General features: G+C 44.5%; 1 protein-coding gene across 1 annotated transcript; it reads right to left on the reverse strand.

Annotated features, from left to right (window-relative positions):
- Positions 1 to 27,683, reverse strand: LOC138666941 (zinc finger protein 420-like). The gene is made up of 8 exons (XM_069755136.1): positions 27,619 to 27,683; positions 27,143 to 27,331; positions 26,494 to 26,640; positions 26,185 to 26,364; positions 25,978 to 26,101; positions 25,801 to 25,898; positions 21,130 to 21,220; positions 1 to 3,338 (listed from the first exon to the last, which is right to left on the reverse strand). The coding sequence occupies exons 3-8, from the start codon at positions 26,569 to 26,571 to the stop codon at positions 1,141 to 1,143; spliced, it is 2,769 nt and encodes a 922-aa protein (XP_069611237.1). The 5' UTR covers positions 26,572 to 26,640; positions 27,143 to 27,331; positions 27,619 to 27,683; the 3' UTR covers positions 1 to 1,140.

Here is a 27,683-nt window from a genome sequence, read left to right on the forward strand (position 1 = left end):
TTGGAAGAAGATGACAACTTTATTATATTTTATGTAGAACAATAACATATAATGATACCATGTAACATTGAAAATATCTTTGTCCTACTGATGTCTCTTTGTAAAAACTATTGTGTAATTTTCCTAATAAAAATTGTCTCATAAAAAAGTGTGTCTTATTGACCAAGAAATATAGTAATTTCTAAAGTAATTTCCCTTTCTCATTAAAGGGAACCTGTCACCTGAATTTGGCGGGACCAGTTTTGGGTCATATGGGCGGAGTTTTCGGGTGTTTGATTCACCCTTTCCTTACCTGCTGGCTGCATGCTGGCCGAAATATTGGATTGAAGTTCATTCTCTGTCTTCCATAGTACACGCCTGCGCAAGGTAAGATTACTTTGCACAGGCATGTACTATGGAGGACAGAGAATGGACTTCAATCCAATATTTCGGCCAGTATGCAGCCAGCAGGTAAGGAAAGGGTGAATCAAACACCCGAAAACTCCGCCCATATGACCCAAAACTGGTCCCGCCAAATTCAGTTGACAGGTTCCCTTTAAATAATAGGTCTGTCTGTTATATGTTTTTGTACAATTTGTCAATAATGTATATAGTTTCTGAGTTATTTTTGATGGTCAACAAAATACTATTTTCCAGTAATTCATTTTTCACACTCTAGGTATGATAATGTCATTTCCTCTGTGTGGGATTTTGACTTCTCATTCCTCATGTTTGGTCCTGTTAAAATATAAACACTTCTATAAACCTCCCATGCTGGCGCGGTTCCAGCAGTGTAAGCACTTGCATTTCGGGGGCTCAGGTTTTTATGTCATATGAGCCCTGCTTCCAATTAGCGCTGGCTTCACTGTTCTCACCTTCAGACAAATCGAACAATAAGAAGAAGTCAAAGAGAAGTCACAGCACTGGCTTCATGTTCATGTTCAATACATCGAGGTCGGGGACAGTGAAGCTGGGGCTGAATGGGCACAGGGCTTGTGTGATGCAACAACCTCATATGAGCCCCAGGAATGTGAGTGACGATACCACTGGAACAGCACCGGTACGGAAGGTGAATATGATTTTTTTTTTTATTTTAAGAAGGCAAAACATGATGACAACTCCTTTAAGAAAATACAATTTCCGTTTAAAACATTTCCAACATTAAGAAGGTGAAAAAGGCTTTTCCCCTGTGTGAATTCTCTGGTGCTTAAGCAAATCTGATTTCTGGTTAAAACATTTCCCACATTCTGAGCATGAAAAAGGCTTCTCCCCTGTGTGGGTTCTCTGGTGGTGAACAAGAACCGATTTCCGGATAAAACATTTCCCACATTCTGAACAGGAGAAAGGTTTCTCCCCTGTATGAATTCTCTGGTGCTTAAGCAAATCTGATTTCTGGTTAAAACATTTCTCACATTCTGAGCATGAAAAAGGCTTCTCCCCTGTGTGGGTTCTCTGGTGGTGATCAAGAACCGATTTTCGGTTAAAACATTTCCCACATTCTGAACAGGAAAAAGGCTTCTCCCCTGTGTGAATTCTCTGGTGCTTAAGCAAATCTGATTTATGGCTAAAACATTTCCCACATTTTGAACAGGAAAAAGGCTTCTCCCCTGTGTGAATTCTCTGGTGCTTAAGCAAATCTGATTTCTGGCTAAAACATTTCCCACATTCTGAGCATGAAAAAGGCTTCTCCCCTGTGTGGGTTCTCTGGTGGTGAGAAAGATGCGCTTTCTCGTTAAAACATTTCCCACATTCTGAACAGGAAAAAGGCTTCTCCCCTGTGTGGGTTCTCTGGTGGTGATCAAGAACCGATTTCCGGATAAAACATTTCCCACATTCTGAACATGAAAAAGGCTTGTCCCCTGTGTGGGTTCTCTGGTGGTGAACAAGATGCGCTTTCTCGTTAAAACATTTTCCACATTCTGAACATGAAAAAGGCTTCTCCCCTGTGTGAATTCTCTGATGCTTAAGCAAACCTGATTTCTGGTTAAAACATTTCCCACATTCTGAACATGAAAAAGGCTTCTCCCCTGTGTGGGTTCTCTGGTGGTGATCAAGATGCGCTTTCTGGGTAAAACATTTCCCACATTCTGAACAGGAAAAAGGCTTATCCCCTGTGTGGGTTCTCTGGTGCTTAAGCAAATCTGAATTCTGGTTAAAACATTTCCCACATTCTGAACAGGAAAAAGATTTCTCCCCTGTGTGAATTCTCTGGTGGTGATCAAGAACCGATTTTCGGTTAAAACATTTACCACATTCTGAACAGGAAAAAGGCTTCTCCCCTGTGTGACTTCTCTGGTGCGTAAGCAAATCTGATTTCTGGTTAAAACATTTCCCACATTCTGAACAGGAAAAAGGTTTCTCCCCTGTGTGAATTCTCTGGTGGTAATCAAGAACTGATTTTCGGTTAAAGCATTTCCCACATTCTAAACAGGAAAATGGTTTCTCCCCTGTGTGAATTCTCTGGTGGTGATCAAGAACCGATTTTCGGTTAAAACATTTCCCACATTCTGAACAGGAAAAAGGCTTCTCCCCTGTGTGACTTCTCTGGTGCGTAAGCAAATATGATTTCTGGTTAAAACATTTCCCACATTCTGAACAGGAAAAAGGTTTCTCCCCTGTGTGAATTCTCTGGTGGTAATCAAGAACTGATTTTCGGTTAAAGCATTTCCCACATTCTGAACAGGAAAAAGGTTTCTCCCCTGTGTGAATTCTCTGGTGGTAATCAAGAACCGATTTTCGGTTAAAACATTTCCCACATTCTGAACAGGAAAAAGGCTTCTCCCCTGTGTGAATTCTCTGGTGCTTAAGCAAATCTGATTTCTGGCTAAAACATTTCCCACATTCTGAACATGATAAAGGCTTCTTCCCTGTGTGAATTCTCTGGTGCTTAAGCAAATCTGATTTCTGGCTAAAACATTTCCCACATTCTGAACATGAAAAAGGCTTCTCCCCTGTGTGGGTTCTTTGGTGTATAACAAAATCTGATTTGTGGTTAAAACATTTCCCACATTTTGAACAAGAACATCTGTTCTCTGCTGTGTGAATTGTTTTATGTTTAAGAAAATGCTTTTCAAGGGGAAAGCTATTTCCATATTCGGAAGGTGAAAACGGCTTCTTTGATTTAGGAGCAATTCGTTTCTTAATGCTTATTTTGTGACTTTGATTTTCCTTAGTAGTTGGTAAGGAATCAGAAGACAGGACCCATTTCAAAGGATCAGATGAGAGATCTTTGCTGTGAAGGCATGATGGTATATCTGGCGTAATGACATTCACTTCAATTGTATCCCGTGTGATCTCAAGATCATGTGATTTAAAAATTGAAGATGACAGCTGCCCCTCTGATCTCCTGGTACAGTAATCTGCTAAGAATAAAACCAATTATTTTTCCACAAAATATCAAATTTAATATTTTTTGAACATTTCTACTTAAACGGTCATTAAAAATGGCAAGTTATGTAATATATTTGAATTATTCACCAACAAAATGACAGTTCACAGTCTAATAGAAAACATCATAGGATGAACCAGTGGAGCGTGGCGTTCAACAGTCAACAGTTTGTTCATCCTGCCTCCCAAATATGGAATAAAAAGCCACCAAACGATGTTATGTAGACAAAATAATACCAATGAAAAGTTCTACTCATCTTACAAAAAACAAGTCCCCTCTCAGGTCCATCATCTGTCAATGGAAAAACAGAGGTTTCTACATTATTAGTGGCTTGAAAAGCAACATCGCTTCCATAAACCAATCTAGCAAAATCCACTCTTCAAAAGTTAAATCTCCCCCTCGCTTCCGAGCCTTGCAGTGTGCTCAAACCACATTTAGCATCCATGTATTTGGCATTACTATAGCGAGAAGAACCCACTTAATTTATGGTGCGTGTGTCTTCTGGAGCACAATCTGGGCACTATGTGTTGGGTAATAAAATGGCTTATTTTCCATTTTTACTCTCCGACATCCACTGCGCGCTAATTAACGGACAGTGGCTGTGGAGTCAAAATTGTCACTACTCCTAAAGATTAATTCACAGAGGGTTATACTGTCCAAAATGGAGTCACTTTATGGGGATTTCTACTGCTCTGGTTTTCTGACATTTTGTCATATTAGGGCTTTTACAAATGCTGTGTCCCATCTTCTCTGGGATCTGCTCTTATGCCGTCTGCTTATCAAATAATAATTGTGATGTAATTTCCATGTTCAACCTCTTCAGCCAGATATCCTCATTAATATTAAATAAAGACACACACCAGCCTATGTAGGAGCATTAACATAATTAACCTACATATGCTGTAACAAAAAAGCAATTGTCAGAAATCTGCATGAAATGCAATATCTGTTTTATATTTCAAAATATTTTTTTAAAAATTGCCTGGGCTCCCGCATAATTTTCATAACCAGCAGAGGGAAAGCCGACAGCTGATGTAAATATTCTGGGAAGGAGCCAATAGCCAAAGATTCGCAGGCTACGACTATAAATATCAGCTCACAGCTATTTGCTTAGCCTTTACTGGCTAGTTTACAAGGAAACCCCAGAAAAAAAATTGACATGGGTTCCTCCTATAAGCTCGCACCAGCTAAGGCTTGACAGACAGCTGCGGGCTGTTATTAATAGCCTGGAAAGGGACCATGGATATTGGCATCCCCCAGGTTAGAAACTTCAGCTCTCAGCCACCCGAGAAATGGCGCATCTTATAGATGTGCCAGTTCTGGCACTTAGCCTCGCTCTTCCCACTTGCCCTGTAGCGTTGGCAAGTGGGGTTCATATTTGTGGGGTTGATTTCGCCTTTGTATTATCAGGTGACATCAAGCCCACAGGTTAGTAATGAAGAGACTTCTATAAGACACCTATCCATTACTAGCCCTAATGATAATGTATAAAACACAGACACCCAGAATAAAGTCCTTTATTTGAAATAATCACAGACTCCTTTATTGAATCAAAGTGTACTATATTTACTGAATGCCTAATCTCCAACTCCCTTGTCTCCTGCAAACAATCAAAAAAATAATAAACCAACATATACTATTTTGTCCGCCGTAGTCCATTTAATACCAAGTGTCCCACGGCGATCTCACGTGTAGAACAGTCACATCAGGAGATGTGACTGCTATACCCGGCCTCCAGCGATATGTTGACAGGAGGTAATTATTCCCGCAGTGTATCACTGCGCTGCTGTGAGAGTTCACAGGAGTTCATCAGCTGATCAGCTGCGATTCTCTCACTTAGGGCACTACTGCTGTGTGAGAACTTTCCCGCGCAGCGATGCCGTAAGTGAGAGCACCGGAGCTGATCAGCTAATCAACTCCAGTGAACTCTCACGGTGGCTCAGTGGTACACTGCGGGAGCGACTACCTCCTGTCAAAAGATGTAGCCAGATGGGCGTAGTAGTCCCACCAGACGATGCCAGGGTATACATGTCCGTCGCATGAGAACACACACACAAACACACATATATTTTCCGCCCACACACAGAGACACACGCACGTATTCTCCGCCCACACACAGACGCATACATATTCTCCGCCTACACTCTTCCTCCTTTTGAGGGTATGTGTCCACGTTCAGGATTGCATCAGGATTTGGTCAGGATTTTCCATCAGTTTTTGTAAGCCAAAACCAGGAGTGGATGATAAATACAGAAGTTGTGCACATGTTTCTATTATACTATTCCGCTAATTGTTCCACTCCTGGTTTTGGCTTACAAATACTGATGAAAAATCCTGACCAAATCCTGATGCAATCCTGAACGTGGACACATACCCTGACAGTATTTCCCTTTGACAATTTGCAGCATTTTTGACAGCAAATCTGAAGCTAGTCCGTAAACCTTTTTACACCTGTGTTTTTGCTGCAGATTTTACTGACTCAGTTGAAGTCAATGAGTCCAAAACGCAGCAGAAACGCAAAAAGGATTGACATGCTGCAGAAAATAAAACAATACAAATAAGGACAGAAATTTACTGATAATGTGCAGTACACTTCAGGATTGTCTTTGATTTCCCTTGTTTTAGTATTCCATTGCATTTTTGGAGCATTTACAGAAGTAAAAACAAAAATGCCACGAAAATGGATTGTGTGCATGTAGCCCAATAGTGTAGAGCAGACGTTTGATAAATCTAGATCTCAAGCATTTGCAAAAGGGAATGGAGACCTTTCTAACCTCTTAACTACCAGAGGTATTTTTGGTTTTGCATTTTCATTTTTTGCTCCCCTTCTTCCCAGAGCCATAACTTTTTTATTTTTTGTTAAATATTGTAATGTGAGGGCTTGTTTTTTGTGGGTTGAGCTGTATTTTTGAACGAGAGCTTAGTTTTAACATATTGTGTACTGGAAAACGGGGGAAAAAATTCCAAGTGCGGTGAAATTGAAAAAAAAGGGCAATCCCACAGTTGTTTCTTGTCTTGCTTTTTTACTATATTCACTAAATACTAAAACTGACCTGCCAGTATGATTCTCCAGGTTACCACTAATTCATAGACACCAAACATGTCTACGTTCTTTTTTATCTAAGTGGTAAAAAAAAAATTCCAAACTTTGTTAAAAAATAAATAGCACCATTTTCCGATACCCGTAGCTTCTCCATTTTTCGTGATCTTGGGTTGGGTGAGGGCTGATTTTTTGCGCACTGAGCTGACGTTTTTAGTTATACCATTTTGGTGCATATACAATGTTTTTATCGTCAGTTATTGCATTTTAATGCAATGTCATGGAAACCAAAAAAAGAAAGTAATTCTGGCACTTTTACTTTTTTTGTTGCTACGCCGTTTAGCAATCAGGTTAATTCTTTTTTAATATTGATATATTGGGTGATTCTGAACTCGGCGATATCAAATAGGTTTATGTTTGATTTTTTTATTGTTTTAAATAGGGCAAAAGGGGGTGATTTAAACTTTTATATTTTTTTTAAAACATTTTTTTTTCTACTTTTGGCATGCTTCAATAGTCTCCATGGACACTTCTATTTTTGACTAGAAACGGCCATCACCCGATCGGCTCAGCTACATTCAAGCGATGATCAGATCACCAGGATGTAGCAGGATTACTCACTTGTATGTGCTCCCACCACATGCAAGCCAGCAGTGACAACGATAGAGGTCTCCAGGAGACCTCTGGTTGTCATGCCAACCCATCGGTGACCCGATGTCGGAAAGGGGTTAAGGACTACCACGGAGTTACAGACTCAGATAACTGAGGCAGGGTGATCCCACCACAATCAAAATATCATGCAGATGAACAGGTAAAAAATAGACAGTTTTTTTATTCTATGATACATCCCTAACAACAACGTATGTATGAGGGGAGAGCTCAAACACTAAACCAGAGTTGCACCCATTTATGGTGAACCACTGGAGAAATTATGAGTCCTGTCTAGAAGAGTAGAGAAAGTATTAGTGCCCCCCATTTCAGGAGAGATTGTACATTAATCAGAATTATTGAGGATTGTAAGCCTAATGTACCGCATATACTCGAGTATAAGCCGACACGATAATAAGCCGACCCCCCTAATTTTGCCACAAAAAAACTGGGAAAACTTAATGACTCGAGTATAAGCCTAGGGTGGGAAATGCAGCAGCTACCGGTAAATGTCAAAAGTAAAAATAGATACCAATAAAAGTAAAATTAACTGAGACATCAGTAGGTTAAGTGTTTTTGAATATCCTTATTGAATCAGGAGCCCCATATAATGCTCCATAAAGTTTATGATGGCCCTTTAGATGCTCCATATTAAAATATGCCCCATATAATCCTGTATAAAGGTTAATAATGGACCCATAAGATGCTCCATAGACACATTTGCCCAATATAATGCTGCACAAACCTTGATTATGGCCCCATAAGATGCTCCTTACAGACACTTGCCCCATATAGTGCTGAACAAACGTTGATTATGGCCCCATACAGACACTTGCCCCATATAGAGCTGCACAAACGTTATGGCCCCATAAGATGCTCCATACAGACACTTGCCCCATTTGCTGTTGCTGCGAGAAAAAAAAAAATCACATACTCACCTCTCCATCGCTCAGGCCCCCGGCTGTTATGAACTGGTGGTTTAGGAGCAACATGGGACGAGCTCTGAAGGAGGTGGTACCTGTACTGACCGCAGTTCCTAAGCTCAACACAACACTAGAAGTAGCCGTGGGATGTTCCTGTCACTCCCTAGACACCTCGTCACAGCCTGAGAACTAACTACCCCTAAAGATAGAAACAGGAAAGCTATCTTGCCTCAGAGAAAATCCCCAAAGAATAGATAGCCCCCCACAAATAATGACTGTGAGTGGAGAGGGAAAAGACATACGTAGAATGAAACCAGGATATAGCATAGGAGGCCAGTCTAGCTAGACAGATAGGACAGGACGGAATACTGTGCGGTCAGTATCAAAAACTACAAAAATCTCCACACCTGACTAAAGGTGTGGAGGGTAAATCTGCTTCCCAGAGCTTCCAGCTTAACTGAAAAAATCCATACTGACAAGCTGGACAAAAACATAGAATGTACAGAACAATAAAGTCCACAACATGTGGACAAAAAAAGAGCAAAGCAAGAAATTATCTTTGCTGAACTGGTCAGGATATCAGGGAAATCAAAGCAGAGATGTGAATCCAACCAGGAACCATTGACAAGTGGCACAAGCTGAAGGAAAGAGCCAGGCTAAATAGCCGAGCAGAATAGACAATCAGTGGAAGCAGCTGCTGACTGCTAAATCCAAGGAGCAGCCATACCACTTAAAACCACAGGAGGGAGCCCAAGAGCAGAACTCACAAAAGTGCCACTTACAACCACCGGAGGGAGCCCAAGAGCGGAATTCACAACACCCGGCACTTTCAATATTCACCTGACTTCGCTCCGGCGCCACTCCTTCTTAAGCGTCTTCTGCACTGACGTTTAGGCAGAGGGCGCGCACTAACCACGTCATCGTGCCCTCTGTCCTGAGCGTCACTGCAGAAGATGCTGAAGACGGAGCGGCGCTGCGCTCCCCGTTATACTCACCTGCTCCTGGTGCTGTGAAGTTCCTGTTTCCCCGGTGCTGCAGCTTCTTCCTGTACTGAACGGTCACCGTTACCGCTCATTACAGTAATGAATATGCGGCTCCATCCCTATGGGAGGTAGAGCAAGCATATTCATTACTGTAATGAGCGGTACCATGTGATCGCTAAGTACAGGAAGAAGCTGGGGTGCCGGGGAGCCAGGGACCGCGCCAGGAGCAGGTGAGTATAATTAGACGCCACCTCTCCCCCTCCCCTGACGACCCCTGGGTATGACTCGAGTATAAGCCGGAAGGGGGACTTTCAGCCCCCCAAAAATGGGCTGAAAATCTTGGCTTATACTCTAGTATATACGGTATTTTATGATGTGGAGTGAATCCATGAAACCAGGGCTCGAGCCATGCCAACACATCTCCTGCAGGGATGAATAAATGTACAGTACAGACCTAAAGTTTGGACATATAATTCCACGTGTTAATTCATAGTTTTGATGCCTTCAGTGTGAATGTACAATTTTCATAGTCATGAAAATACAGAAAAATCTTTAAATGAGTAGGTGTGTCCAAACTTTTGGTGTATACTGTATATCACAGCCATCAGCGCCACACAGCTTAGAGATATATCATGGCACAGGTGTAATGTTTTTTATGTAGTTTATCACAATTCTCCTTGAAGTTATTTGGTTTTAAAAGAAAAGCCGGATTGCTTACCGGTAATGCCCTTTTAATGAGCCACGACAGCACCCACTTGAGAGATTTACAGCGAACCTTCACCTGGGTGGGATCACCGTGCTGAGGACAGCCCTCCCGAATGCCAAGTCAGATGTAGAAGATAGATCAAGTCTATAATGCTTATAAAAGGTCAAGGGTGATGACCAGGTTGTGGCCTTACATATGAGCTCGATTGAGATGTCTTTATTCTCTGCCCACGAGGATGATACAGCCCGGGCCGAATGCGCTTTCACTCCTTCTGGAGGATTTTTGCTTTTTGATAAGTAGGCCAGACAGATGGCATCTCTGATTCAGCGGGACAAGGTAGCCTTCGTAACCCCGTGGCCTTTTCTGTGACCCTGAAAACATACAAACAGAGCCCTACTCTGTCTGCAGGACTGGGTGCTCTCTCTCTTTGTAATTTAAGACTGCTCTTTTCACATCCAACATATGTAGCTTCTCTTCCTCTGGATTTGATGGATTGTCATAAAAAAAAGGCAACACGATCTCTTGAGATCTATGGTTGCAGGATGCTACTTTGGGAATATATGATGGATCAGGCTTGAGAACCACCCTGTCCTGGTATATCATTAAGAAAGAAGGGTCTATGGAGAGCGCTTGGATGTCCCCTACTCTTCTGGCTGAGGTCAAGGCTATCAATAAGGCGACCTTATACGTGAGATTTTTTAGAGGAATAGAAAGTAAGGGCTCAAAAGGGGGTTCAGTTAAAGCATCAAGAACTAGATTCAAGTCCCAGGGAGGTCCCAGGGAGTCTTTTTTGCAATCACATGCTGGGGTAGTAGTGTGCGGGCCTCTGATGCTAATAAGCTGAATAAGATTATCAAGAAGGCAAGTTCTGCTGTGGGCTGTAATCTGGACTCTTTTGGGGAGGTAGTGGAGAAAAGAACTCTGAAAAAGTGTATGGCAATTATGAACAATAATGCACATCCACTATATGAGCTATTCATGAGACAGAAGAGCACCTTCAGCAATCGACTAATACTTCTGAGGTGTAAGAAGGAAAAATATAGGAAATCGTTTGTGCCAACTGCCATGGGAATGTACAACAATAACATTAGGGTTAAACCACCAAGGTGAATGTCTACTTATTTCTCCACATTTCAGTTCACTCGTTGTGTATGTCCTATTCTAATGTATAATGTATAATGTTCTTATGTCAACTCTACTGTCATGTCAACTATGTAATTCTTTTATGATTTTTATGATTTAAGTTGTGCTGCTGTGATACTATAATTTCCCACGGGATCAATAAAGTGTATCGTATCGTATCGTAAATATGGGATATGTACTGGGGTACATCTTTCGTATGCTCTAATGAATCTTGTTATTCACCTGTCCCCCGCTATGTTAGCACTATAGAGGGCTCCTAAAGCGGACACCTGAACCCTTAACGTATTGACTGACAAACCCAATGCGTGGCCTTTTTGTAGGAACTCTAGGATGGCTTTAATAGGAACCTTGCTAGAGAAGGGTTTTGTATAGAAAGTCAGGAACTTTTTTTCATACTCTACTGTATATTAAAGTTGTAGATTTCTTCCTGCTTAACAGTAAGGTGTTAATTAGTTCTCGAGAAAACCCTCTTAATGTCAGTATTTGCCTCTCAAGTTCCACGCCGTTAGGTGAAGGCCTTTCACTTGTGGATAGTAAAATGGACCCTGAGACAGTAGGTCTGGGATCACTGCCAGAATCCAGGGATCGCAAACTGACATCGCTCGAAGACAAGAGAACCAAGGCCTTTTTGGCCAGAATGGTGCCATCAGAATGATCCTGGCCTTTTCTTCCCTTATCTTCTTGATGACCAACGGAATCAGCGTCATTGGAGGAAAGGCATAGGCTAGGTCGTAGTTCAACAGGTACTGGAGCGAGTCTATTATGTCTGGATGATCTACTACATTTAAGGAGGCGAACATCTGCACTTGTCTGTTTTTTCTGGTGGCGAACAGGTCTATTTGTGGAAGACCCCATATCTTCACTATGCTCCTGAATATTTGAGGATTGAGAGTCCATTCTCCTTGGCGGAGTGCATGGCGACTTAGGAAGTCGGCTTTTGAATTTTCTACTCCTCTAATATGGAGAGCCGTGAGTGACAGAAAATTGGGTTCTGCTAGGTTGAAAATGTTTGCCGCTGAAGACATTAGACTTCCTGATCGCGTTCCACCTTGACGATTTAAATATGCGACGGTTGTTGTGTTGTCTGATAGGATTCTCATATGGGATCCTTGGAGCTGAGTAAGGAAAGCATTTAAGGCATAATTAACCGCTTTTAGTTCCTTCCAGTTGGAGGACTGCTGAATCTCTACCGTATTCCAGCGACCTTGAGCTATATTTTTACCGAAATGGGCTCCCCACCCCTCTGGGCCTGAGTCAGTGGTGACTATTTTAGAGGGGATTATTGTCCATGAGACACCTCTGGACAAATGATTTTTATCTAACCACCAATGCAGTGAATTAATCAAGTCGTTTGATAGGGTAATTTTTGTATATAAATGACCCTGACAATGTGATTGTGCATACAGAATCTCATGTTGCAAGGCCCTAGTATGATATTGGGCCCATTGAACCACAGGGATGCAGGAGGAGAGTGAGCCTAAAAGAGACATGGCATCTCTTAGGGACATTTGAGGATTAGACCTTGCCATAGTAACTTTTGAAATTATGGTTAATTTTTTGGATTCTGGTAAGAAACATTTTTCACTTAGAGAGTCCAAGATTAGTCCTAGGAAGGACTGAAGTGTTTCTGGATGAAGCCTGGAAAGATGAAATGGTATTAGCCAAACGTTCTTAACATTGCAAGGCTGAATTTCCAATTATTAAAAAGTCATTTAGGTAAGGTACGATTAACGTATCCTGATGAAGCAGATAAACCATCACCTCGAGCATGACTTTTGTGAAAAGCCGAGGAGCCATGGAAAGGCTGAATGGCGTAGCCGTAAATTGGAAGGGACGGATCCGGCCCTGTAGGTTGATCGCCACTCTGAGGTATTGTTGATGTTCTGCATAGATGGGAAGATGGTAGTACTCATCCTTCAAATCTAGACCCATCATGAAACATCTAGGAAACAAGAGTTTAATAGTGGACCTTATTGACTCCATCTTGAAGATGTGGTCATGCAAAAAGGAATTTGATCTTTTTAGGTTAATTATAGTACGAAAAGAACCATCTGGTTTAGGAACCAGAAAGAAAGGAATAAATCCTCTCCCTTCCTGATCCTTTGGTACTTCTATAAGAACATTCTTAGCCAAAAGACTCAGAATTTCTGACTGGAGTGCTTCTTGCTGTTCCGGCACTCTCAGTGATGTTACAATAAAATTATCCCTTGGTAGTTGGGAAAATTCTAATTTTAGTCCGGATTTTACTAGACGAAGGATCCACTGGTTTGAAGTTATGCGTTCCCATTTGTGGTGAAAATATTTCAGTCTTCCATCCACTGGGATTTCATTACTGATGGTATCTACCACATCTGGATGTTTCGGGATTACTAAATAAGGCACCTTTCTGTTTTGTTTCCTTTGTTTCCCAGCGATCCCTTTGTGGCTCATATGGCCTTCTCCTGTTAAATGGCCGTCTTCTAAACGCTCTCCTATAAGAAGGAAGAAACTGTTTAGGAAATCCCTTCCTTCTTTCTCCTGCTTTATTGAGTAGGTCGTCAAGAACCTTTCCAAACAGGAACTCACCCTGGCACGGGATTTTACATAGTCTGGATTTTGACTGTGCATCCCCCTTCCATCCTTTCAGCCAGAGGGCTCGACGAGCCGTGTTGACCAGGCCTGCTGATCTCGCTGCCAGTCGGAGAGAATCCGCTGAAGCGTCCGCTAAAAATGCCGCAGCACTTCTGATCAGTGGAACTGTCTTGAGAATTTTTTCTCATGTGATCTTGCCTTTTACCTGTTGCTCCAGCTGGTCTATCCAAACTAATAGTGACCTAGCAGTGCATGTGCCTGATATGGCCAGTTTAAAGGCTCCCGTGTTCGTCTCCCAAGATCTTTTAAGGGGAGCTTCAGTCTTACGATCTAGTGAATCTAGTAAGATTCCTGCGTCTTCTACTGGAAGGGAAGATTGCTTTGAGGTGGATGCTACCGCCGCAGCTACCTTAGGGACTTTAGACCACACTGCTAATTCCTCATCACTAAAAGGGTAACGCCTTTTGGAAGATGATGGGAGAAACCCTTTGCCCTGTTTGTCCCATTCTTTTTTGACAGGGTCTTTAATAGCGGAAATGACTGGAAAGGCACGCTGTTTTTTCTGGCCTAGTCCTGCAAACATGATATTCTGAACCGACCTGACCTCCTTAGTATCTGGACACCCCATAGTGTTCCTAACGGATTTTATAAGGTTGTCTATACTGTCGACTGGAAAACATGCTCTGCTTTCATCCTCAGAAGAGCTTGGAGATGATCTGAGGTATTGGAGGATCAGATTAAGCCCTCTCCAGACTCTGAACTGGAGACGGGAGAAAGGCGCTTACTTCCATGTTTCTTTAGGGATTTTGATCCCGGAGACTGGATCTCCTGCCTTATTATGGCTCTGATATTTGTGGTCGTAACAGCCGCCTCATCCTGTAAGGTCTGATCTATACAGCTTTGACACAACCTTTTAAGATACGTGTCGGGCAGGGGTTGCATACACAGGGCACACTCCTTATGCTTAGATTTATTGGTCTTCTTAGCCTAAGGGGAGAGGCAGAGAAGGAAGGGATCAGCTTATAGGTAGAGGATCATAAACAATCACCCAGTGAAGCTATCATCTTCATCATCATCATCATACCGGTTTTGGAGGTGGAGACGCTGTGTGGGGTCTGAGTAGATCTGCATCTCTACTCCTCGTTTTACTGCTCATGTGAGTGTCAGATCCTTCCATGGAACGACCACTCCTTTTTGCCGATGATTTTGAGCCATTAGCGCTGCTTTTGACAGCGCTATCTTGCTCCACCGCTGGTGGATGCTCGTTATGCAATGGGGACAGCATACTGATCGAATAGCTCTGTGCCCCGGCCTGCCATTTCAATTGCGTGGTCATCTGCATTGCGCCGCCCGCCGCGAACCGGAAGTGCTCCGACTACTTCCGGTTCAATGAAGCAGCACGGACTTTCCCGCACGACGGAGCCTCCACCGCCTCCTAGCAGCGCACTCCACCGCTGGTAACTGGAAGATCGGCCCCACACACATGCCTCCTCCATAGGCCGGGCTTTGTCGCCCGGAACCTGCCGGATGGTGACCAGACGAGGGGGGAGGCTGCATGCAGTGGCTCCCCTGCCGCTGCTACTGATGTCGCAGCCCCTGCTGTCATCGAGAGGACCACACAGGTGGGTGCACAGGCTCAGGTAATCTGGAGGTGCTCCAACCACCTCCATCTGTAGGAATCCAGGGATTTCTGATAGGAACAGGAAACCAACTGAGGAGGAGAAGGGGACCGCCATTTTTATCTCTGTAGGTTTCCTGTTCCTATGGGCGGGTCCCTGTTATGAAAGGTAATTCAGTACCACAATGGACATAGAGGTCAGCGCACATACAGTGACCTGGCAATAACCCAAAAAACAAGAACGAGCTCTGAGACGTGGGAACTCTGTTGACCGCAATCCCTAATCCTCTCAAACCACACTAAAGGCAGCCGTGGATTGCGCCTAACGCTGCCTATGCAACTCGGCACGGCCTGAGAAACTAGCTAGCCTGAAGATAGAAAATAAGCCTACCTTGCCAGAGAAATACCCCAAAGGAGAAGGCAGCCCCCACATATAATGACTGTGAGTTAAGATGAAAAGACAAACGTAGAGATGAAATAGATTTAGCAAAGTGAGGCCCAACTTTCTGAACAGAGCGAGGATAGGAAAGGTAACTTTGCGGTCAACACAAAACCCTACAAAAACCACGCAAAGGGGGCAAAAAGACCCTCCGTACCGAACTAACGGCACGGAGGTACACCCTCTGCGTCCCAGAGCTTCCAGCAAGCAGAAAAAAACAAATTGACAAGCTGGACTGAAAAAAACAGCAAACAAATAGCAAAGAGGAACTTAGCTATGCAGAGCAGCAGGCCACAGGAACGATCCAGGAGGAAACAGGTCCAATACTAGAACACTGACTGGAGGCCAGGATCAAAGCACTAGGTGGAGTTAAATAGAGCAGCACCTAACGACTTCACCACATCACCTGAGGAAGGAAACTCAGAAGCCGCAGTACCACTTTCCTCCACCAACGGAAGCTCACAGAGAGAACCAGCCGAAGTACCACTTGTGACCACAGGAGGGAGCTCTGCCACAGAATTCACAACAGTACCCCCTCCTTGAGGAGGGGTCACCGAACCCTCACCAGAGCTCCCAGGACGACCAGGATGAGCCATATGAAAGGCACGAACAAGATCGGGAGCATGGACATCAGAAGCAAAGACCCAGGAATTATCTTCCTGAGCATAACCCTTCCACTTAACCAGATACTGGAGTTTCCGCCTTGAAACACGAGAATCCAAAATCTTCTCCACAATATACTCCAACTCCCCCTCCACCAAAACCGGGGCAGGAGGATCAACAGATGGAACCATAGGTGCCACGTATCTCCGCAACAATGACCTATGGAATACGTTATGTATGGAAAAAGAATCTGGAAGGGTCAGACGAAAAGACACAGGATTAAGAACCTCAGAAATCCTATACGGACCAATATAACGAGGTTTAAACTTAGGAGAGGAAACCTTCATAGGAATATGACGAGAAGACAACCAAACCAAGTCCCCAACCCGAAGTCGGGGACCCACACAGCGTCTGCGATTAGCGAAACGTTGAGCCTTCTCCTGGGACAAAGTCAAATTGTCCACTACATGAGTCCAAATCTGCTGCAACCTGTCCACCACAGTATCCACACCAGGACAGTCCGAAGACTCAACCTGCCCTGAAGAGAAACGAGGATGGAACCCAGAGTTGCAGAAAAACGGTGAAACCAAGGTAGCCGAGCTGGCCCGATTATTAAGGGCGAACTCAGCCAAAGGCAAAAAGGACACCCAGTCATCCTGATCAGCAGAAAGAAAGCATCTCAGATATGTTTCCAAGGTCTGATTGGTTCGTTCGGTCTGGCCATTAGTCTGAGGATGGAAAGCCGAGGAAAAAGACAAGTCAATGCCCATCCTACCACAAAAGGCTCGCCAAAACATCGAAACAAACTGGGAACCTCTGTCAGAAACGATATTCTCTGGAATGCCATGTAAACGAACCACATGCTGGAAAAACAATGGCACCAAATCAGAGGAGGAAGGCAATTTAGACAAGGGTACCAAATGGACCATCTTAGAGAAGCGATCACAGACCACCCAAATGACTGACATCTTTTGAGAGACGGGAAGATCTGAAATAAAATCCATAGAGATATGTGTCCAAGGCCTCTTCGGGACCGGCAAGGGCAAAAGCAACCCACTGGCACGAGAACAGCAGGGCTTAGCCCGAGCACAAATCCCACAGGACTGCACAAAAGTACGCACATCCCGCGACAGAGATGGCCACCAAATGGATCTAGCCACTAACTCTCTGGTACCAAAGATTCCAGGATGACCAGCCAACACCGAACAATGAACCTCAGAGATAACTTTATTCGTCCACCTATCAGGGACAAACAGTTTCTCCGGTGGGCAACGATCAGGTTTATTAGCCTGAAATTTTTGCAGCACCCGCCGCAAATCAGGGGAGATGGCAGACACAATTACTCCCTCTTTGAGGATACCCGCCGGCTCAGATACACCCAGAGAGTCGGGCACAAAACTCCTAGACAGAGCATCCGCCTTCACATTTTTAGAGCCCGGAAGGTATGAAATCACAAAGTCAAAACGGGCAAAAAACAACGACCAACGAGCCTGTCTAGGATTCAACCGCTTGGCGGACTCGAGATAAGTCAAGTTCTTATGATCAGTCAAGACCACCACGCGATGCTTAGCTCCTTCAAGCCAATGACGCCACTCCTCGAATGCCCACTTCATGGCCAGCAACTCTCGATTGCCCACATCATAATTTCGCTCAGCAGGCTAAAACTTCCTGGAAAAGAAGGCGCATGGTTTCATCACCGAGCAATCAGAGCTTCTCTGCGACAAAACAGCCCCTGCTCCAATCTCAGAAGCATCAACCTCGACCTGGAACGGAAGCGAAACATCTGGCTGACACAACACAGGGGCAGAAGAAAAACGACGCTTCAACTCTTGAAAAGCTTCCACTGCAGCAGAAGACCAATTGACCAAATCAGCACCTTTCTTGGTCAAATCGGTCAATGGTTTAGCAATACTAGAAAAATTGCAGATGAAGCGATGATAAAAATTAGCAAAGCCCAGGAACTTTTGCAGACTTTTCAGAGATGTCGGCTGAGTCCAATTATGGATGGCTTGGACCTTAACAGGGTCCATCTCGATAGTAGAAGGGGAAAAGATGAACCCCAAAAATGAAACCTTCTGAACACCAAAGAGACACTTTGATCCCTTCACAAACAAAGAATTAGCACGCAGGACCTGAAACACCGTTCTGACCTGCTTCACATGAGACTCCCAATCATCCGAGAAGATCAAAATGTCATCTAAGTACACAATCAGGAATTTATCCAGGTACTCTCGGAAGATGTCATGCATAAAGGACTGAAACACTGATGGAGCATTGGCAAGTCCGAATGGCATTACTAGATACTCAAAATGGCCCTCGGGCGTATTAAATGCAGTTTTCCACTCATCGCCTCGCTTAATACGCACAAGATTATACGCACCACGAAGATCTATCTTGGTGAACCAACTAGCCCCCTTAATCCGAGCAAACAAATCAGATAACAATGGCAAGGGGTACTGAAATTTAACCGTGATCTTATTTAGAAGGTGGTAATCTATACAAGGTCTCAGTGAACCATCCTTCTTGGCTACAAAAAAGAACCCTGCTCCTAATGGCGACGATGACGGGCGAATATGCCCCTTCTCCAAAGACTCCTTCACATAACTCCGCATAGCGGCGTGCTCAGGCACAGATAAATTAAACAGTCGACCTTTTGGGAATTTACTACCAGGAATCAAATCGATAGCACAATCACAGTCCCTATGCGGAGGTAGGGTATCGGACTTGGGCTCATCAAATAAATCCCGGTAATCAGACAAGAACTCAGGAACCTCAGAAGGGGTGGATGACGAAATAGTCAGAAATGGGACATCACCATGTACCCCCTGACAACCCCAGCTGGACACAGACATGGATTTCCAATCTAATACTGGATTATGGACTTGTAGCCATGGCAACCCCAACACGACCACATCATGCAGATTATGACACACCAGAAAGCGAATAACCTCCTGATGTGCAGGAGCCATGCACATGGTCAGCTGGGTCCAGTACTGAGGCTTATTCTTGGCCAAAGGCATAGCATCAATTCCTCTCACCTTTTCTGAAAATAGCTGCGAGCGCACCTTCATTCCACTGAGTGAGTACGGACCACTTTCTAAATTTCTGACAATATACCTCTATTTCATCCTGACCCTGACACAGAGCCAGCAAATTCTTCTCTGCCTGATCCACAGAATTAGGCTCATCGTACAGCAATCCAAGCGCCAGGAAAAATGCATCGATATTACTTAATGCAGGATCTCCTGACGCAAGAGAAAATGCCCAGTCCTGAGGGTCGCCACGCAAAAAAGAAATAACGATCCTAACTTGTTGAACTGGGTCACCAGAGGAGCGAGGTTTCAAAGCCAGAAATAGTTTACAATTATTTTTGAAACTCAGAAATTTAGTTCTATCTCCAAAAAACAAATCAGGAATAGGAATTCTCAGTTCTAACATAGAATTCTGAACCACAAAGTCTTGAATACTTTGTACTCTTGCCGTGAGCTGATCCACACATGAAGACAGACCTTTAATGTCCATTGCTACACCTGTGTCCTGAACCACCCAAATGTCTAGGGGAAAAAAAAGGCAAAACACAGTGCAGAGAAAAAAAAAATGGTCTCAGAACTTCTTTTTTCCCTCTATTGAGAATCATTAGTACTTTTGGCCTCCAGTACTGTTATGAAAGGTAATTCAGTACCACAATGGACATAGAGGTCAGCGCACATACAGTGACCTGGCAATAACCCAAAAAACAAGAACGAGCTCTGAGACGTGGGAACTCTGTTGACCGCAATCCCTAATCCTCTCAAACCACACTAAAGGCAGCCGTGGATTGCGCCTAACGCTCCCTATGCAACTCGGCACGGCCTGAGAAACTAGCTAGCCTGAAGATAGAAAATAAGCCTACCTTGCCAGAGAAATACCCCAAAGGAGAAGGCAGCCCCCACATATAATGACTGTGAGTTAAGATGAAAAGACAAACGTAGAGATGAAATAGATTTAGCAAAGTGAGGCCCAACTTTCTGAACAGAGCGAGGATAGGAAAGGTAACTTTGCGGTCAACACAAAACCCTACAAAAACCACGCAAAGGGGGCAAAAAGACCCTCCGTACCGAACTAACGGCACGGAGGTACACCCTCTGCGTCCCAGAGCTTCCAGCAAGCAGAAAAAAACAAATTGACAAGCTGGACAGAAAAAAAACAGCAAACAAATAGCAAAGAGGAACTTAGCTATGCAGAGCAGCAGGCCACAGGAACGATCCAGGAGGAAACAGGTCCAATACTAGAACATTGACTGGAGGCCAGGATCAAAGCACTAGGTGGAGTTAAATAGAGCAGCACCTAACGACTTCACCACATCACCTGAGGAAGGAAACTCAGAAGCCGCAGTACCACTTTCCTCCACCAACGGAAGCTCACAGAGAGAACCAGCCGAAGTACCACTTGTGACCACAGGAGGGAGCTCTGCCACAGAATTCACAACAGGTCCCTCTCTCAAGTGAGTGCGGTCGTGGCGAGGGGTAAAATTGAAAATTCAGTATAAAGGGAAACTGTTACAGTACAGAAATTCACACTTGGCCCTCACTGCACATTTAATGTTGTCGATCATAAAAGCAAAGTTTGTCCAGAAAGACTGGACCTGGACTTGTAGGGACCATATGAGCACATTCAGCAGCACAGAAGGGGGAGAATGTAAATTCATCCAATAAGATAACAGGGTTATAGGAAGCCAACAGCATCATTACCCTCCGATTTCTCTTACAGGCCCATCATAGTATTTTTCTTCAAGTGGCTTTCTAACTTGTCAGCACATTCTACGTACACTGTCATTTGACTTTGCAGTTTACAGATCTGGGCAGGTTACGACCAGCATCTCCTGATTTCAGGGTGTAGGTTGGCCCTCCAGGCTATATATTCTATAGAAAGGGCTTTTAAAGTCCAAAGTCATTTGAACAGTTTTGGGTGGAGGAGAATGTTGTGGTCTAGAGGCGAAATGGTGATCACACGATTGTGATACAGCAAGACTACACCACCGATAAAGCAGCCACAGACAGTGGCTGAGAAGAATCTGTGACTTCTCTGCATTTAGTGGTCACTACTCACCTGGGTAGTCATCTGTAGGAGTCTCCTCTTTACACCAGTCATCACCCCTCAAATATGTCTCTGCAGTATTAATACGGGTCAGATCTTCACCCTGAAACAAATATTGTAAAAGTCACAGACAGATGGAGAAGTCACATCTATGATCAGCTCTAATCCTGCCATCTCCACCATTCTTATTACAAACCGGATAAACCGGATTACTTACCGGTAATTGTATTTTAAGGAGTCCACGATAGCACCCACTGAGAGAGGGGATCCACCCCCAGGAACAGGAAGCTTACAGATAAAAAGGGGTGGTCCCCCTCCTCAGTTGGATTACAGAGTACAGGAAAAACCGCAAAGAAAACATTAGAACATCTTCATAAAACCTACTCAATATGTATAAACATATGCCACCATCACCCGGAGTGAATTACATACACATCTCTATTATGTGCTACTAAGGGAGGGAAGTGGGTTCTTTCATGGACTCCATAAAATACAATTACGGTAAGTAATCCGTTTTTTTATTCTCGCCATGACAGCACCCACTGAGAGATTTCAGGGAACCATCATCTGGGAGGGACCACTGTATTGAGGACAGGTCTCCTGAAAACCAAGTCAGAAGATGATGACAAATTGAGTCCATAGTGGCTGTAAAAGGTAGATGGTGAAGAACATGTTGCAGCATTACATATCCGATCAATCAATATGTCCGCCTTCTTAGCCCAGGAGAATGCCATAGACCGTGCCAAATGTGCCCTTATTCCATCCGGAGGACCTTCACTCTTTGCTGAGTAAGCCAGACAGATTGTATATGTGATCCAACGTGATAAAGTGCTCCTTGTGACTCCAAACCCCTTCCTGTGGCTCTGAAAAGACACAAACTGAGCCCTACTCTGCCTTCAGGGATATTTAATATGTACTTTAATGATATGTACGTTAATGTGACAGACAGACGACGGACCTATCAGGGCATCAAAGACCAGTTTCAGGTCCTAGGGAGGCAAGCGAGCAATGTGTACAGAGTCGCTACGCTCACACGCTGAAATAAACCATGCAACCCATCTAACTCCCGCAATATTACGACTATATAGGGCTCCCAAAGCTGATATCTGAACCTTTAATGTGTTAACTGAAAAACCCAGCTCCCAACCCTCGAAAATTGCAGCAACTGGAACCTCACTAGAGAAAGGCCCAGTATGAAAATTAAGGAACTTCCTCCACACTCTACTGTATATCTTGGTCGTGGATTCTTTCCTACTCTGCAGACTGGTACTAATCAGGTTGTCAGAAAACCCCCTTAATCTCAACAACTGCCTGAAGTTCCACGCCTTCAAGTGGAGACCTCTCACCCAAGGATGATAGGATGGACCCCAAGAGAGCAGGCCCGGATCTGATGGGAAGATCCAGGGGTCGGATATGGACATGGCCCTGAGCCATGACAACCAAGGTCTCTTGTGCCAGAAAGGAGCGAAGAGAATTATCCTTGCTCTCTCGTCCCTGATCTTCCTGATGACTTGTGCAAGCACCATCATTGGAGGAAACGCATAGGCCAGACTGAAGCGACAAGGGAACTGGAGGGAGTCGACTAACTCTGGCTGATATGCCCTGTTTAGGGAAGCAAATCTTTGGACCTTTCTGTTGTCCCTGGTAGCAAACAAGTCTATTTCCGGAAGACCCCACAAGTCCACTAAATTACTGAATACTTGGTGACTGAGACCCCATTCTCTCTGATATAACGTATGGCGACTGAGGAAGCCGCTTTAAGATATTCCACTCCCCTGATGTGAAGGGCTGAGAGGGACAAGAGATGGGCTTCGGCCAGTTCGAGAATATCCACCACAGTAGACATCAGCACTTTTGATCAAGTTCCGCCTTGCCAATTTACGTATGCAACTGACATGGTATTGTCCGACAAAACTCTCACATGCGTCCCCCACAGCTGTGGGAGAAAGTGATGTAGAGCATGACTGACTGCCTTTAATTCCTTTAGATTTGAGGAGGCATCAGCCTCCTCTATGGACCTCTGCCCCTGGGCCAGGTTATCGTCCATATGAGCTCCCCATCCATCAGGGCTAGCATCCGTAGTAACTATCCTGGACGGTTTCACTACCCATGGAATCCCCTTCCCTCCTGGTCTCCCGGGACCTCCACCACGACATGCTTAGATAACAGACATAAAACCTCCAACTCAAGAGCCTCCTGTTGTGCCGGGGATCTAAGAGAGGTGATGACAAAGGAATCTGAGGGAATTCGACAAAACTCTAGTTTCAACCCCGATGTTACTAAGCCCAGGGTCCAGGGATTAGAAGTGATCTCCCGCCATCTGTGTCAAAATTTTTTTAACCTGCCGCCCACAGGAGGGTCAGGGTCAATGGAATTTATTACTCTTCCTGGAAGAGGATCCGCTAAAATGGGCACTTTTTTGTTTGGTCTCCTTTGTCTCCCAGCGATCTCGGTTTTCATAATTCCACCTTCTACCGAATGGTCACTTTCTGAAGGCCCTCCTGTAGGATGGAACAGACTGGTTAGGGAACCCCTTCTTTCTCTCTCCCGCCTTGGTGAGGATCTAATCGAGCACGCTGCCAAACAGGAACTCACCCTGGCATGGAATTGTGCACAATTTAGACTTTGCGCATCCCCCTTCCAGCCCTTCAGCCATAGGACACGACGAACAGAATTCACAAGACCAGCTGACCTTGTTGCCAGGCGTAGGGAGTCCACAGAAGCATCAGCTAGATATGCTGTAGTTCCCCTGATCAATGGACTAGAGGACATCAGCCTCTCTCTAGACAATCCTTTCTTGATCTGTTCCTCCAGCTAGTCCACCCAAACAAGCATTGACCTTCCTGTACATGTGCTGGATATAGCCGGTCTAAAGGCTCTGGTGCAGGACTCCCATGATCTTTTAAGTAATGTCTCTGCTTTGCAGTCTAGAGCAGTGTTTCTCAACTCCAGTCCTCAAGACCCACCAACAGGTCATGTTTTCAGGATTTACTTAGTATTGCACAGGTGATAATTTCATTACCTGCACAAGCATTAATTCCATCACCTGGACAATACTAAGGAAATTCTGAAAACATGACCTGTTGGTGGGTCTTGAGGATTGGAGTTGAGAAACACTGGTCTAGAGGGTCAAGTAGGACCACAGAATCTTCTACAGGCAGGACAAAATGTCTAGAAGTCGAGGCCACTGCGGAGTCCACCTTGGGAACCTTGGACCAAGCTGTCAGGTCATCTTCCTCAAAGGGACAAAGGGATACCTCCTCCTGGAAGATGAAGAGAGGAATCCCCGCGCTGTCCCTACTTGCTCCATTCCATCCTGACCAAATCCTTCACCACACCAATAAACAGGAAAGCTCGTATCTTTTTCTGCGAGAGACCTGCAAACATAATTTCGTTTGTAGATCTAACCTCTTTCACCTCTAAAAGCCCCATAGTATTTCTAACTGATTTCACCAGGTTATCCATACTCTCTTTGGGAAAACACGATAGCTCTTCTTCACCAGATGACGATGAATCAGAAGCACCAGAGAATCCAGCCTGGTCATTACCGGAAGCAGAACTGGAGACAGGGGTAACACTCCTTGCTTTAGACTTATGTTTGTTAGGCCTGTTTGAGCATCCTAAGGACTGAAGTTCCTCTCATCATTAATCGTATATCAGCGCATCTAACTGAGGACTCCTCCTCTAAAGTCTGGCTGATACAACTCTGACACAGTCTTTTAAGATAGAGGTCAGGAAGGGGTTGTGAGCACAAGGCACATTCTTTGTGCTTGGCTTTTTTAGTTTTCTTAGCCTGATAGGGAGGTACACAGAAAGAAGGTGAATCAGCTTAGTAGGCAGAGTCATGTAACACTCACCCAGTGAAGCTGTGATGTGGTACCGGTTCTGGAAGCGGAGGCACAGCACGAGTTCTAGATGGTACAGCTTACTCCGTACACTCTTGTTAGTGGAGTTGCCCTCTTGGGAGCGCCCAATGCTGTTCTTGGGATTGCTGTCCGGCTGCACTTCCACCACCTATGGGTGCACCACAGATTCTCCTGGAGAGGACATCTTTGGGACACATTGGCAGCAGGACGCCGCCGGATCTTATATTTACAGCCCGTCCATCTCCAGAACAAGCCTCCCCGGACCCCTGGAAGTGAACCCAAGCAATTTCAGTTCAGTAATGCTGAATGGGCAGTGCGCATGCGTGGGCCTAAACTCGGAAGCACTGCCCGATGGAAGAGCAGGGCAGCCGATGCATGCATCCCGCTCCACAAGATGAGTGCCGGTCTGGTCCTACTGCACCGCGTGAGCCAGGACACCCTCTTCCGGATCCTGGCCTCACATCATCCACCATCAGACGAGGGTGAAGACTGACAGGCAGAGATCTCCAGACGCTGCTTCTGGTGCCGCAGCCCCTGGCGCTCCCCAGACACCACACAGGTGGCATGCACAGGCCCAGGTAACCTTTCCTGTGCAGGATCCCGCAGGAACAAGAAACCAACTGAGGAGGTGAGGGGGACAGCCCCTTTTTATCTGTAGGTTTCCTGTTCGGGGGGGCGGATCCTCTCTCTCAGTGGGTGCTGTCAGCGATAATAAAAAAAAACAACATAATACTGGTGGATAAAACAAAACTGAGCACAAAGCCTTCACAGTTGTCTACACATCATAGGGGAGATCTCATGACACCTCTCTATCTACCTGATGATCCTGAGGAACATTGGGATCTTCTTGTTTACTGTCCTGTGGTAGAAGAGGACGGGGACATCTCTCTGGTGTTGTCCTCCTACTGGATAGATCTGGAAGAAACACACACAGGGACTGAATTCATTCTTTACATACAGATAATTATAGGCTGTGTGTATTTAGTTCTATTACCTGGTGATGTGAGGGGCTGGGGAATCTCCATCATGATGTCCTTGTACAGATCTTTGTGTCCTTCTAAATACTCCCACTCCTCCATGGAGAAATAGACAGCGACATCCTGATACCTTATAGGAACCTGACACATACAATGATACCGTCATCCCCCCGATCCCTTCATAGCATTACTGTATAATGTCCCAGCATTCCCAGCAGTGTCACCTCTCCAGTCAGCAGCTCAATCATTTTGTAGGTGAGTTCTAGGATCTTCTGGTCATTGATGTCCTCATGTATCAGGGGGTGAGGTGGAGGCCTCGTGATTGGGCTCAGGGGTCTTCCCCATCCCTCAGACACAGGGTCCTGACAGCGCTCACTAGAGGTCTTCTTCACTACTGTGTAATCCTGGTTATGGAGAGACACATTAATAAATCTCACTACAGACATTTCCAGAGTCCTCACCTCTCCAGTTCTGTCCATCTGTTATTCCCATAGATAAGAATGATGTAATGTGACGTCATCAGAATCTCTCACCTCTCCAGTAAGCCGGAAGAGGATCTCTAGGGTGAGGTGTAATATCCTCTCTGCCATCTTGTCTCTGTCCATATCCATCTTTGATTGGTTAATAAGGAAAATTCCCTCAATAGTAGATCTTCACAGAGGATCGGATATTGTAAATACCTGAATGAGAAGAAGATGAGCCGATGTAACATCATAAAATTCCTGTAGATAATAAGGGGAAACATATAAGAAGATAGAACTTGTAGATGTTGTACTCTCTAGTCTTGTATGGACTGGAACGTAAGTTGAATTACTGACTAAGACATCTCCTCCATGCTCCCAATCACTGCCTATATTACTCACTGCCTTGGTGACTGATTGGCTGTAAGAATCATAACTTCGTTAGGACTGAGCAGAAAATACAGAGATTGGCGGGAACCCAAGCAGCAATGGTATATTTGCTATTTTACAGTGTTTAGTTTTCTTCTTTCCATCTACTAATAAAACCTATATATTTAGGCCACAGACAACAAGCAGTTTCTCCCTCGGAGTCGGCAGCTGAATACGTTTCTCATAGACTCATCTTCCATAACGCTAATTCTCGTCTCATTTACCGACCCTGGAATCGGCATTAGTAATACTGCAGGAGATATTCATTACACGTGACAGGAGAAATAACTACTTCATGATGAGGACGACATCTTCATCTTCTACTACGGCTCTAGAAACAGATTTGTCCACAGTCCGTCACTGACTTCATCACCACCGGCCTCTATATGAAGGTTTCCCGACAATACTGTGTGGGGCCCCGTACTATGAGAGTATTACAGGTTTCCTTGGTTCCCGACTTTCATAGTTGGGTCGTTTGTATCTATCAGCGGAAAAGGAACAAAACCATTGTGATTCTTATAAGGAGACAACACAAACCCCCTAAATATAACATTTTATAACAACCCCACAATCTGTGACTCTTCAGGGTAAATCGCTCTCTCCCCATTGGATTAGAGCTGATACTATGAAGCTAAAGGGACTAAACAGACTTTCTGTCACCTCCATAAAGGGGCACTTTGCCGTGTTTGTCAGAACTGTCCGAGGATTAATAGAGGTGATAGCTTCCCCCCAATTAGAAGGGACACCTGTGGATATTGGGGTCTTTACCTGCTAAAGTCCTGGTGTGGATCCTCCACCTGCAGAGCCGCACTCCACCTATATGGCAGTTCTGT

Source organism: Ranitomeya imitator, chromosome 2 (assembly GCF_032444005.1).
Source record: "Ranitomeya imitator isolate aRanImi1 chromosome 2, aRanImi1.pri, whole genome shotgun sequence".
Lineage (NCBI taxonomy): Eukaryota > Metazoa > Chordata > Amphibia > Anura > Dendrobatidae > Ranitomeya > Ranitomeya imitator.